The sequence below is a fragment of the Pipistrellus kuhlii genome, unplaced genomic scaffold, assembly GCF_014108245.1.
Source record: "Pipistrellus kuhlii isolate mPipKuh1 unplaced genomic scaffold, mPipKuh1.p scaffold_m20_p_90, whole genome shotgun sequence".
NCBI lineage: Eukaryota > Metazoa > Chordata > Mammalia > Chiroptera > Vespertilionidae > Pipistrellus > Pipistrellus kuhlii.
This window is the reverse complement of record NW_023425596.1, coordinates 307501-320704: the sequence shown is the minus strand read 5'-3', so window position 1 is coordinate 320704 and position 13204 is coordinate 307501. Positions and strand designations below refer to the sequence as shown.

At 57.3% G+C, this 13204-nt stretch overlaps 1 protein-coding gene and 1 long non-coding RNA gene across 2 annotated transcripts; both read left to right on the top strand.

Annotated features, from left to right (window-relative positions):
• Positions 1–346: 346 nt before the first annotated feature.
• On the top strand, positions 347–5007 carry LYPD5 (LY6/PLAUR domain containing 5). Its single transcript, XM_036428745.1, has 5 exons — positions 347–496; positions 2317–2445; positions 2926–3102; positions 3274–3420; positions 4241–5007. Exons 1-5 carry the CDS (start codon positions 439–441, stop codon positions 4498–4500), a joined length of 771 nt encoding a protein of 256 aa, XP_036284638.1. The 5' UTR covers positions 347–438; the 3' UTR covers positions 4501–5007.
• A 222-nt stretch (positions 5008–5229) lies between these two features.
• Positions 5230–6337, top strand: LOC118713933. Its single transcript, XR_006740950.1, has 2 exons — positions 5230–5332; positions 5733–6337. It is a non-coding gene; the product is annotated as an uncharacterized LOC118713933 (long non-coding RNA).
• Positions 6338–13204: the final 6867 nt, after the last annotated feature.

Sequence of the window (13204 nt, the reverse complement as noted above, 5' to 3'; positions counted from 1 at the left end):
ACATCTGTCCACGTTGTCTTTCTACATGCCGTGCGTGACTCTGGGTCTCTCCCTCTCCCCCTTCCCCTCCCCCCTTCTCCTTCCCCTCTCCTTCCCACCCCCTTCCCGGCCCTCTCCCTTTCCCTCTCTCTCTCCCTCTCTCCTCTCCCTCTCTACTCCTTCTCCTTCTCTTTCTCTCTCCCCTTCCCCTTCTTCTCCCCCTCAGTTGACACATCCCCAAGAGCCCAGGCCCCCGGGACAGGAGTGCCCGGGCTTCCTCGTGGCCCCACCATGACCGTCTAGGAGGAGGCCAGCCCTGGAGAGGGAGGGCGGGGGTGGAGGAATCCTGCCAGGCCGGGGAGCTGGGATGCCTGGAGCAAGGAGGGGAGAACTAGCCCGGCAGAAATCAGAGCAGGAGGAGCTGTCCACGGTGTCTGCGCTGAGCTCCACGGCCTGGCAATGGGAGTCCCCAGAGCCATCCTGCTCTGCCTCTTTGGGTCTGTTCTCTGCCTGACAGGTAGCCAGACTTCTCAAAGTTAGCGCCTGGCCTAACTGACAAGAAGGGCCTGGTGGGGACCTGGACTCCTGGGTCTGAGGGAGGAGGGGCTAGGGGCCTGGACCCCTGGGTCTGAGGGAGGAGGGGCTGGGGGCCTGGACTCCTGGGTCTGAGGGAGGAAGGGCTGAGGGGGGCCTGGACCCCTGGGTCTGAAGGAGGAGGGGCTGGGCGCCTGGACCCCTGGGTCTGAGGGAGGAGAGGCTGGGGGACTGGACCCCTGGGTCTGAGGGAGGAGAGGCTGGGGGCCTGGACTCCTGGGTCTGAGGGAGGAGGGGCTGGGGGCCTGGACCCCTGGGTCTGAGGGAGGGGGGGCTGGGGGACTGGACCCCTGGGTCTGAGGGAGGAAGGGCTGAGGGGGACCTGGGTTCCTGGGTCTGGGAGAGAGGGGGCTGGGGGCTTGGACTCTGGATCTGAGGGAGGAGGGGCTGGGGGGGACCTGGACTCTGGGTCTGAGGGAGGAGAGGCTGGGCACCTGGACTCCTGGGCCTTGGCTATGGAGAGGCCTGGAGACTGTGTCCCCTTTATTTATGTGCCCCTATCAGTCATTTTCTCCATCTGTCTTCCTGCCTTTCTCATCCTGCTTGCCCATGACCCCACCCCAGGGCACTCCGGGAGCCGCGGGTGCTCCTTGCAAAGCTGTCAGGGAACTTGGCCTCATCCTCAGGCACCCCCTCCCCCGGGCCACAGTCCTTACACGACAGGGGCTGAGAGGTGGGACGGAGCTGTGTCTGCACAGCTGGTGGGCTGTGCTCCTCCAGGGGAGACAGGCAGCGTGTGTGTCCGTGTGTCCGTGTGCCCCCGTGTCTGGGGGCTCTGAGCTAGTGTGTGTGTTCCTCCGTGTCAGGTTCTGATGCCTGGGTATTTGAGCAAAGGCTTTGATGTTGTGTTTATCTCTCCCTTCACTTGTTCATGTATAATCTGTACGTCCGTGTCTCTCTTTGTATTGGCACACCTCTGAGACCGGCAGGCCTGCATTTTTCTCTGTGCATATGTGTGCACGTCACTCTGTGTACCTCTGTCTCATGACTCCATGTGTCTCGTATCAATGGCTTCAATGTGTACGTTTTCGTGGGTCTTTTTCACAGACCTCTCACTACGGAACTGTGGTCTCTCTGCGTGTGCGTCTGGTATGGCTTCCTGGGTGTCTGTGTGGGGTTACTGGTCCCACAGCCACACGTTTTTCTGTGTGAGTAGGATTTGCGTGTGTGCGGTGCTGTGCCGTGACCTCTGGGGTTTCTATGGGGGGCATGGCGGGGTTGTTTTGCGGGTGAATGGATGCCTTCAGGATGCTCTGACCGGCTGTGAGGTTTGCAAGAGCCTGCCAGTTTTGTCCCTTTGCATTTATGTCCATGTTTAGGGGTTCTGTGTGTGCATCCTAGGGCTGGCTGTGGATGTGGAGTTCAAGATCACACATCGGCTGCCTGGAGGGGAGCATCTGTTTTCCATCAGCGGCCTTTCAGTGCAGCTGAACGTCACGGGTGTAGCTGGGAGAGGGACAGGCAGAGCAGGAGTGAATCATCTCCTCCAGTTTAAGTCTTAGAGAGGCTCCTGGGAGAGTCCAGACCTGGATCAGCCTGGGGGGCGGGGGCTGGACTGGTAGGTGTCGTCTCAGGCCTTTAGTCTGTCTCAGGTAGAACAGCCATGACCAGTGGTGACAGCAGACCCTGTCACCTCAGAGAACAGCCAGAGGGGTGGCTGTCATGTGCAGGGTGGAGTCCCCAGTGCCTGGGACAGGGGCATCCCTGGCCTGCTCCTCTCACCCACCCTGCTCCTCCCCTCAGGGTCCCAAGCCCTGCAATGCTACAGCTTTCAACATATCTACTTCGGGCCCTTTGACCTCAGTAACATGAAACTCGCCAGCATCTCCTGTCCGGATGGATGCTCGGAGGCCGTCTTGTCGCTGGACACTGGTGAGGGGCAAGGAAGTGGGGGAAGAGAGAGAGAAAAAAAAGAAGGGCGTGCAGAAGAGAAAGGGGTTGGGGGGATAAAGACCAGGGTGAGAGCTTAGGGAGGGAGGGGAGGAGCGGAAGGGCTGGAGGAATTGTGTAAAAGGAAGTGGGCAGGAGAAGGAAGGAGTGGGAGGTGGAGGAAAGGGAGGAGAAGGAAGGCGCGGATGAGGGTGCGGGGAGGAGGAGGAAGGGAGGGAGACCGAGCCGCGGAGGAAAGGATTGATGAGGACAGGAGAGGGGAGGGGTGAGGCGGCCGGGGAAGTGGAGTTAGAACCGGAGAGAGGGGGGATGGAAGGCAGGAGGGAGAAGGAAGGGAGAGAGAGGAGCGGATGGGGAGACTGGAGACTGGAGAGGGACAGGGGGAGAGCGGAGGGCGAGGAAGAGGAAGGCGAGGAGGAAGGCGGGGAAGAAGCGCGCACCGGCCCGCCCCTCCCGCCGCAGGGTACCGCGCCTCGGTGACCCTGGTGCAGAAGGGCTGCTGGACCGGCCCGCCCAGGGGCCAGATGCAGTCCAACGAGGACGCGCTGCCGCCCGACTACTCGGTGATTCGCGGCTGCACGACCGACTGGTGCAACGCCGTCTACATGACCCACGACACGGTCCCCAACCTGAGCCCAGGTGCGCGGGGGCGGGGACGGGGGCGGGGGCGGGGGCGGGGTCCCGGGGCGCCTCCCCGCTCCCGGGCTCTCGGGCCTCCGCAGCGGGCGGGGCGGGCGCCCTGGGGCGGTGCGCGATCCGCACGCCCGCGGGGGGACCACCCGCTAAGGGGGTGTCCGCGCTCTCTCCCAGCGCCCAACCCGCCCACGCTCAGCGGCACCGAGTGCTACGCCTGCGTGGGGACCCGCCCGGAGGACTGCGCCCCGAGGAGGTCCCGGCGCGTCCAGTGCCACCAGGACCAAAGCGTCTGCTTCCAGGGCAACGGCGAAATGAGCGTTGGTGAGAGGCTGGGCGCGGGGGCGGCTGGCGGCAGGGCAGGCCGGAGGGTGGAGGCGCCGGCAGCGCAGCCGGACCGGGAGGCAGGGCCCTAAGGAAGAGCTGTGGTCCCCTCGGAGGGAGAAGGGGGAGAAGGCGCCTGGTCTGGAGGGAGAAGGCATGGTCCTGGCCTAAGGAGGGAGGCGTGGCCCGGTCTGAGGAGGGGGCGTGACCCTGGTCTGAGGAGGGGCGTGGCCCAGGACTGAGGAGGGAGGCGTGGCCCGGTCTGAGGAGGGGGCGTGGCCCTGGTCTGAGGAGGGGCGTGGCCCAGGGCTGAGGAGGGAGGCGTGGCCCTGTCTGAGGAGGGGGCGTGGCCCTGGTCTGAGGAGGGGCGTGGCCCAGGACTGAGGAGGGAGGCGTGGCCCGGTCTGAGGAGGGGGCGTGGCCATGGTCTGAGGAGGGGCGTGGCCCAGGACTGAGGAGGGAGGCGTGGCCCTGTCTGAGGAGGGGGCGTGGCCCTGTCTGAGGAGGGGCGTGGCCCAGGACTGAGGAGGGAGGCGTGGCCCGGTCTGAGGAGGGGGCGTGGCCATGGTCTGAGGAGGGGCGTGGCCCTGGACTGAGGAGGGAGGCGTGGCCCGGGCTGTAGAGGGGGCGTGGTCTGAGGAGGGAGGCGTGGCCGGGTCGGAGGAAGGAGGCGTGGCCATGGTCTAAGGCGGGGGCGTGGCCCGCTCTGAGGAGGGGACTGGGAATGAGTTTGTGGACCCACTTGTGGCCCTGACTGACTTCCTTCAGTTCTGACCCCTCCTCACTGCCATCTCCCCGCCCCCCCCCCACGCCTCCCCAGACAATTTCACGGTCCCTGTGTACATCAGAACCTGCCACCGGCCCTCCTGCACCATCATGGGCACCACCAGCCCCTGGACAGACATCGACCTCCAGGGCTTCTGCTGTGAGGGGCCCCTGTGCAACGGGGGCTCCGTGACCCAGCCCTTCACCATTGCCTCGGCCACCGCGCCGCCCCTGGCCCCGCACTTCCTGGCCCTGCTCCTCGCAGTTCCTCTGCTGGTGGGCACGCTGGGGGGACCCCTCCGCCTCTCCCCATAGGCAGCCCCTCCGGCCTCTTCGTGAGCAGGATGCTGGGGGCCGGGCACGCCCTCTCCCTCCCCCCACTGCTTCAGCCCCTGTACTGTGGGAAATAACAAAAATATAGCTTCCTTCCTGTCTCTCCCTCGCACTTCCCTGTGCTGCCCCACCCTCACCTGCTCAGCAGGCCCAGGGTGGGGAGACACAACCACATCCTGCAGGGCATGAAGAGCAAACCTGACAATAGATAGTATGTGCTGAGCACCAGCGAGGCCCAGCACCCCATGACCCCATCCCTGTGCTCCCAACTTAGGGCCGCTGGGGCAGGCAGCCAGGATGATGTCTTTATTATCATCAGAGAGGCTCCAGAGGCAGTTATCGTAAAAGCTCGGAGCCCAGGCTCTGGAGCCAGGCCGAATGGGTCCCAGCTCTACCTTTTAGCCTGTGGGGAACTTGGGCGCGTTACTTAACCTCCTGCACCTGCGTTTCCTCACCTGTAAAGCAGAAGTGACAATAAAACCTACGATGCCCTGACCCGTTTGGCTCAGTGCATAGAGCGTCGGCCTGCAGACTGAAGGGTCCCAGGTTCGATTCCGGTCAAGGGCATGTACCTTGGTTGTGGGCACATCCCCAGTGGGGGATGTGCAGGAGGCAGCTGATCAATGTTTCTCTCTCATTGGTGTTTCTAACTCTCTATCCCTCTCCCTTTCTCTCTGTAAAAAAATCAATAAAATATATTTTAAAAATAATAATAAAACCTACGATGATGACAGAACCTGCTCCCCAGTGGTTGTGGTCGGGATTTAACGAGCTGAGCGTGGAGCGCCTGGGACACAGCTGTCAGCCAGCACAGGTGGGCTCTGGTCACAAACCCTGTGTGACCGGTGAGCAGACGAGGTGGGAGCTCAGCTCGTGTAGCTCGTGCACGGTCAGGAGCGTGACTCCCAGCCTCGTGAACCACCAGGCAGCCCCACCGCCCCAGCACATGGGCGTTCCTTCATTTGGCAGAGACACACGAGAGGCAAAGCTGAATTAGGCAAAAGTGCACAACCTGGTGGAGATCGGGAAGGTGTCCTGGAGGAAGTAAAATGTACTCAAACTCCTACAGGGTAAAAGGCATTGGCAAAAAGCATAGAGGGAGGGGCATTCTGGGAGCCTGGACAGAGATCCAGAGGCAGGAAGGAGCCCCCAGGGTGTGCAGGACGCTCCCACGAGCACATGAACTTCACCCTCTGATGCTCCTGCTTTTCAAGGTCCTTTCGCATCCTTTCCCCCCAGGTGGTCCTCCCCATGACCCAGTGAGGCAAGCAAGAAGGGGAGTTGCACCCCCATTTCGCAGACAAGTTGCCCAGGGCACAGTGAGAGGGTGTGATTTTGGCATAAGTGGCAGAGCAAGGATGGAACCCCACACCTTCTCACGGTCCCTCAAGAGGCAGCCTTGTGGGCAAAGGGCATCTCAGAAACACTGCCACCCGCCTGTGAGGTCCAGGGGAGAAGGATTCCAGGTGTCTCCACATCTGACAGGTGAGCCAATGAGAGGTGGACATAGAAGGGGAAGCTGGTGTCATCACTCACTCAGCATCACGTTTCCTGAGCACCTGCTGTGTGCCAGGCGCTGTTCTGTTTGCTGGGCATACGGCGCTGAACAAAAAGCAAAGGTCCTGACCGTCAGGGAGCTGACCTTTCCAATGGGGAAGCTGACTTGGATTTGATTGCAAATGTGGTTTGAAGCTGGGAGGGCCAGTCTGATTGCCAGCTCAGCTAGGCGACTGTCTGTCGGTCATCCAAACGCTAAGCTCGGTGTTGCTGCAAAGGTGTTTTGTAGATGTGATGGAAGTCCGTGATCAGTGGCTTTGAATGTGGGAGGGTATCCTATATCATCCAGCCGGGCCTCATTCAGGCAGGTGGCAGGGCGTAAGGTTTCCTGGAAAAGAAATCTGCCTATGGACAGCAACTTCAGCCCATGCCCGAGAATGCCAGCCTGCCCTTCCAGACAGCCTGCCCTATAAGTTTTCAACTTGTCTGGTCAGCCCCACAATCACAGAAGCCACTTCCTTGCATTAAATCCACACACACACACACACACACACACACACACACACATGTATCTGCAACTAGTTCTGTTGTTCTGATTGATCCAAGACTGATACAGAATCCATTGGAGGATTAACATCAGGGGACTACCATGGAGATATATATATAATTATATATAACGATACAATATGTGTATATATTACATGTACATAATGTGAATACATATTATATTATGGATATTATGCAGTACACTAGAGGCCTGATGCACGGAGATTTGTGCAAGAATGGGCCTTCCTTCCCCCAGGGTGCCTGCATCACCTTTGCTCTGGCCCCAGCCACCTTTCCACCTTCGCTCTGGCCCAGAACGGCCTTTCTGCCTTCCCTCACTGCCCAGAGGCCTGGGGTGGCCAAGGGTGGTGTGAGATGACCGCATTGTCACCATGGCTGCGACGCAAGCATTCCGCCCCACCCCTGGTTGCTTGACACCTGCATATGCAAATCAACCCACCATCTTTGTTGGGTTATTTTGCTTACTCACTCCTGATTGGCTGGTGAATGTCGTGAAGGCATGGCCAATTTGCATCTTTCTCTTTTATTAGTGGGGACGTACTATTTACCTATATAATAAAGAGGGAATATGCTAATTGACCCTCACGCCATCACAAAATAGGATGGCACCCACGGCCAATAAGGAGGGGATATGCTAATTGACTGTCACACCCTCAAATATGGCAGCACTCATAGCCACAAGATGGCAGTGCCCAGTTCCCTCAGACTTGGCTGGAGTGGCAGGCAAGCCCAGTCGCTCCATGCGCCTGCCTCCAGAGTCCCCCAGGCCCCTCAGTCCCCAGGCACCCAGGGCCAGCCCGAGGCACAGGCCAGCCTGGATGTCTGCTGCCTAGCTGCCCAGGGCCGCCTGAGGCTCAGGTAACCAGGGTTGGCTGAGGCTTGTGCTGCTGGCAGTGGCAGCAGCAGAGGTGTGATGGGGCATCGCCTTCCTCTGATGGCCTGGTTGCCTCCCACCCCTGAGGGCTCCCAGACTGTGAGAGGGGGAGGCTTGGCTGAGGGACCCCCTGCTCCAGTGCATGAATTTTCATGCATCGGGCCTCTAGTGTATGATAATTACATATAACTTTTTCATCAGGGAATAAAACACATACAGTAAATGCATAAAGTGCAATGTTTCTGTGTGCATACATCTAAGTAACCTCCACTCAGATCAAGATACAGGACACTTTTTGCCCCCACCTCAAATCCTCCCTCCTAGCCCTTGCTAGGCACTTTCCTACCCTGGAGGTAGCCATTGCTCTGACTTCTGTCATAGGTGAAGTTTGCCCACTTTTGTATTTCATATCAATGGAGTTCTTCAGCGTGTTCTCCTGTGTGCATGCGTTAGATGTTAAAAGGACCCCCTATGGCAAGAACAGAAGCAGAAGCTGATGAGTGTCTGCTGTACCAGTCCAGGCATGTGGTGATGGAGGAGGCCACAGGGTACTGGACGGGTAGCAATGGGATAGATTTGATGGCGGAGCTGACAGGACTTGATACGTTGGTGGAGGCGTGCGAGGGGAAGAAAAGATAAGACAACTTCAAGGTTCTGGCCTGAGGAACAGGCTAAATGGGGATGCTATTTAGCAAAGAGAAGAACATATGGGCACGAGTGAGGAACAACAGGGGAGGGGGGGTGTTGGCCCTGGCCTGTGTGGCTCAGTGGTTGAACAATATCCCAAGAGGTCACTGATTCAATTCATGCCTGGGTTTCAGGCTTGGTCCCCAGTAGGGGGTGTGCAGGAGGCAGCCAATCAATGTCTCTCTCTCTCTCTGTCTCTCTGTCTCTCTCTCTGTCTCTCTCTCTCTCTCTGAAAAATCAAGAAAATAACATTTTCAACCAATAAAAACATTAAAAAACAGCGAGGTATTGGACATGTTGAATCTGATTCTGTTTAAACTAGGGCCACTTTGGCTTGCCGTGGAGCAGTGGCCCCATCTCCCCCTTGGTCGTTGGCCTCAGTCACTCAGCGATGAGGGCAATCCTCTGCCTTCCTGCTGGTGCAGTGGCGTGAGGAGCCCACAGGGCCAGGGGGCAGTCCCACTTCCAGTTCAGGGGACCCATCGCGTCCTCTGGTGGAAGCAATCCTCGCTGGGCACCAGCACCCCCAAGCCAGCTGCACCCCAAGTCACGGGGCTGGGAGGCAGCAGTTCTGCACGTGGGCTTGGGTGGAATCGTGACGGGAGTCCTGCCACCCCTGGGCAACCAGACCCATGTGCTCGGGTGACACGGGGGTCAGGCCGCATCCTGTGAGACACCACCCCAGCTTTTGAGGGTAGTGGCAACAATAACGGAGTCATTCATTGTTTTACCGGAGAAGCTCCTTCTGGGCGATGGGGTGTGAGGAGAGACCAGCGAGGCCCATGGTGTGAGCCCGCGGCCACATGTCATTTGCTTTGTGATGGGTTCCCTGGTAAGAGACACATGAAAACATGCTCAAAGTCACTAATCATCTGAGAGATGCAAATCAAAACAACAATGAGGTACCATCTCACACCCATGAGAATGGCTATCATCAACAATCAACAAATGGCAAGTGCTGGCGAGGATGCGGAGAAAAAGGGGCCCTCGTGCACTGCTGGTGGGAATGCAGACTGGTGCAGCTGCTGTGGAGAATGGTATGGAGTTTCCTCAAAAAACTAAAAATGGAACTCCCATTTGACCCAGTAATCCCATTTCTAGGAATATATCCCAAGAAACTAGAAACGCCAATCAGAAAGGATCTTTTTTATAGCAGCACAATTTACAGTAGCTATGATTTGGAAACAGCCTAAATGCCCATCAGCAGATGAGTGGATTAGAAAACTATGGTGCATCTACACAATGGAATACCATGCTGCTATCAAAAAGAAGGAATTCTTACCATTTGCAGCAGCATGGATGGAACTGGAGAGCATTATGTTAAGTGAAATAAATAATCCAGTCAGTGAAAGAAAAATACCACATGATCTCACTCAATTATGGATAATAACATTATAACCTGATGAACAAAAAGATAGATACAGAGGCAGCGAAGCATCGAACAGACTGTCAAATTAGTGGGAAGACTGGGAGTGTTGGGAGGTGGGGAGGTAAGAGATCAACCGAAGGACTTGTATGCATGCACATAAGCACAACAATGGACACAAGACACTGGGGGGCGGGGGAGTGAGGGCGTGTGCCGGGAGTAGGGGAGGCCGGGCGAAGGTCAATTGTGGGGGAGGGCGGAGACGTATGCACTACTATTTCTAATACCTTAAACAAACAAACAAACAAACAAACAAACAAACAAACAAAAAAGTAGCGCTGTGTGCAACTCAGTGGAGGAGAAGACACTGCAGTCCCGGGGAGGGAGGGAGCTTTTCATCCCCAAGCTTCCATTTATCCACAGCGGCTGCTTCAGACACGGTTCTCAGAAATGCAGCTGAAGGGAGTAGGGGACCAACCATTACCAAACATGAGTTTATCCACATCGGTGTCCAGCATTCACCGAGACCCTCCTGTGTTCCTGGCCACTGGGCCACGGAGGTGAGTCCAGTCTGATGGGAGAGGCGGATCCTTGCTCAGGCAGCCACAGGCCTATGGTGGAGGGTTGTGCAGGGACAAGAGGGACGAGTGTTGAGAAAGGGACACTTTGGGGCCAGGGCCAGAGGGAGGAGAACCTGGTGACAGGTCTTCACTCACGTCATGTGGAAAGAAAAGGAATAGCCTTCCAGTCAGAGCGACCAGCTCATGCAAACAGAGAGGCAGAGGCAGAAGTAATCTCACTAGTAGAGAGTCAACAGACACTTGTAATTCATCCCTCTGCGCTGGGTGACTGTGGAGAACCCCAGCTGTGAGGAATCCTAGGCCTGATGGGGACAGAGACGGAGCCCAAGTGGACACAGCCCTGAGAGAGACTGGGCACAAACAGGAGGGTGCTCTGCTGGAAGGTAGAGAAGAAACCTCAGCCTGGAGGGTTGGGGCATTGGGACACCAGGGGTGGCTTCATGGAGGATGCAGTGGGTTCTGGGTCCTGCGGGATGAGGAGGAGGTGGCCTGGCTAACAGAGTGTAGAACAGCATTCCAGGCGGAGGGACCGCCCGTGACAGGGTCTCAGGGAACTTGGCTAAATGGCAGAGCGAGAGCTGGACAGAGCAGGGACAGGAAGAGACAGGGCTGCAGGAAGGGGCCTCAGCAAACATGTAGAACCTGTCCTTCTGCGCGGGGTGATGCCGGGACTCCGTGATGAGTCAGAGCCAACGTTGCATCCTGGTCTAGAAAGAGACCCTCACGAACCCGGAAACTCACGGTGGACAAAGCATGAAGTATGAGGGCCAGGGATGGCTTCTGATGGGAATGGGCCTCTGAAAAGACACCGAGATGACAAGTAGGAATCGCAAAGGAGCAGGAGCAAGGGCACTCCCGGGAGGAAGGACCATGCACATGAGGCGTGGCCAGCGTATAAAGTGAGAAAGGAAGCTGAGGATGCAGAGAGTGACGTTTTCCCTGCTGCCCATGGGGGTCTCGGGCAGGGCATAGAGCAGGGGAGAGGCCCGCTCACAGCCAGGGGGTGGTAAGCTCCTCCTCGGCCAGGCAAGGCACCAACCAGAGGGGTGAGGCTGGAGGCAGAGAGGCCCACGAGAGGGTGGGGATGGGGTCTCCCGTTCTTAGTCTCCAGGGTCAGGGACCATATAGTGTGGGAGGGCTTATGGGAAGGAGGGACTGAGCACACAGCGTGTGTGTGTGTGTGTGTGTGTGTGTGTGGAGGTGGCAGGGGCTGCGGCTTCGGAGGAGTAAAGCTCCTCATGGGTGAGGACAGTGATTTCCTCTGGAAGCTGGGAAGGGCTCGTGGCCAGGAAGGTTCTGCACGGAGGCGTGGTCTGTGTATAAAGCGGTGATATTCTCCCGGGACGTGAGTGTGGTGACTTCATGAGGGTTCACTATATAATTATTTGCCCAAAATGTACCTCGATATTGTACGCACTTTCTGCATGAATCGTATGTCTCACACGTCCAAAAACAAACAAACAAAACATGCCAGGAGCAAAGTCAAGGCTACAGGCCAGGTCTTTGGGCTCCTGGGTGTGGCTCCTTCATCTTTGGGGCCAGCGGTCGGATTCCTGGCCCCTGGGCTCGTCCGTGGGAGTAAGATGCCAGAGACCCTCCTGCAAGCGGAGCTGCTCCGCACACAGGCAGGCCTGCACCCGTGTGAACGGAACACTGTGTGAGTGTTTACCTCAACAGGAAGGAGCAGAGCTAAAAACACAACCTATAATTAAGTGATATCATGTCTGGGATTCGGGTTAAAACGGTAGCGGCAGTGAGGAAGTGGGGTGGGGGCCTAGATGAAATGCAATTAGCCACGTGCTGGCACTTGTTAAACCACGGAGGTTGACTGCACGCTTCCGGTCGCTGGTGTGTGGTGAAGGTTTCCGTAATGAAAAGGACAGACAGACAGACAGAAGGAACACCTGCTGAGCAGTGGCCCAGGCACCCTCTCCTTTCAGGACTGAGGTGTCTACCTTCTCTGCGGGGTTCAGATGGCATGTCCGGGGATCCTACAGCGTCTTGCCCCTTCCCCAAGATCCCTCTGCTCTCCCAGCTTAAGGAAGTGGGAGCCCAGTCAGCACCAAGGACAGAGCCGTAGCCTTGGGTCTCAGAACCTCAGACAGCAACTCCATCGATAGGGGCAGAAATGGCAGGGCACCCCGCGAGTGTCGTCCTCCCTCCCGCCTCCAGGACAGAGTAGGACAGGGTGAGGCCATTGAACGTGAGCATTTCTTCACCAAACATTCATTGGGCATCTCCGCGGTGCAGGCACCATTCTGAAGGCTGGGAGGCAAGATCCCGGTCCCAACCAACTAGAAAAATGGGCCAACAGGACCGTTCAGACTGCCCAAAGCGCCGTGCTAAAGGCAAAATGAAACAGGACGCAGGACAGCTTATGGGGCCAGCGAGGACCGTTGTTGAAGAGGTGATCAAGAAAGAGACAAGCTGAAACCGGTTTGGCTCAGTGGTAGAGCATCAGTCTGCGGACTGAAAGGTCCCAGGTTCGATTCCGGTCAAGGGCATGTACGTTGGTTGCGGGCACATCCCCGGTAGAGGGTGTGCAAGAAGCAGCTGGTTGATGTTTCTCTTTCATGGACATTTCTATCTCTCTATCTCTCTCTTTTCCTCTCTGTAAAAAAATCAATAAAATACATTTTTATAAAAAAAAGAAAAAAGAAAAAGACAATATGGAGCAGAGATCCGGATGGAGTGGGGGTTGGGAGGTGGTCCATGAGGAGGTTGGAGGTAAAAAGCCCTCAGACAGAGGGGAAAGCAGGCGATGAGTCCCCCGAGGTGGGAAAAAGCGTGGCACATTCTAGGATCTGCAAGAGGCTCAACGTCCTGGAGGGGAATAAACGGAGGGGAAAGTGGTTGCTGGGGTTCGGGCACCACTGGAGTAGACACACAGCGAGAAAACGGGAGAGCTGGAAAGCATGAAAAACAGCAGTGGTTGAAAGAGTCGAGAAAGACTCTGGGGCAAAAAGGTAGAAGCAGCCCGGCCAGTGTGGCTCAGTGGTTGAGCGTCCAGCTACGAACCAGGAGGTCACAGTCAGGGCACAGGCCCGGGTTCCAGGGTTGATCCCCAGTGAGGGGTGTGCAGGAGGCAGCTGATCAATGATTCTCTCTCATCAT

Excerpts from the sequence above, each read along its gene's own strand:
- LYPD5 (XM_036428745.1), top strand. The coding sequence starts at position 439 with ATGGGAGTCCCCAGAGCCATCCTGCTCTGCCTCTTTGGGTCTGTTCTC. Across the intron at positions 497-2,316 it reads GTCTGTTCTCTGCCTGACAG|GGTCCCAAGCCCTGCAATGC; the intron begins GTAGCCAGACTT and ends TCCTCCCCTCAG. Across the intron at positions 2,446-2,925 it reads CGTCTTGTCGCTGGACACTG|GGTACCGCGCCTCGGTGACC; the intron begins GTGAGGGGCAAG and ends CTCCCGCCGCAG.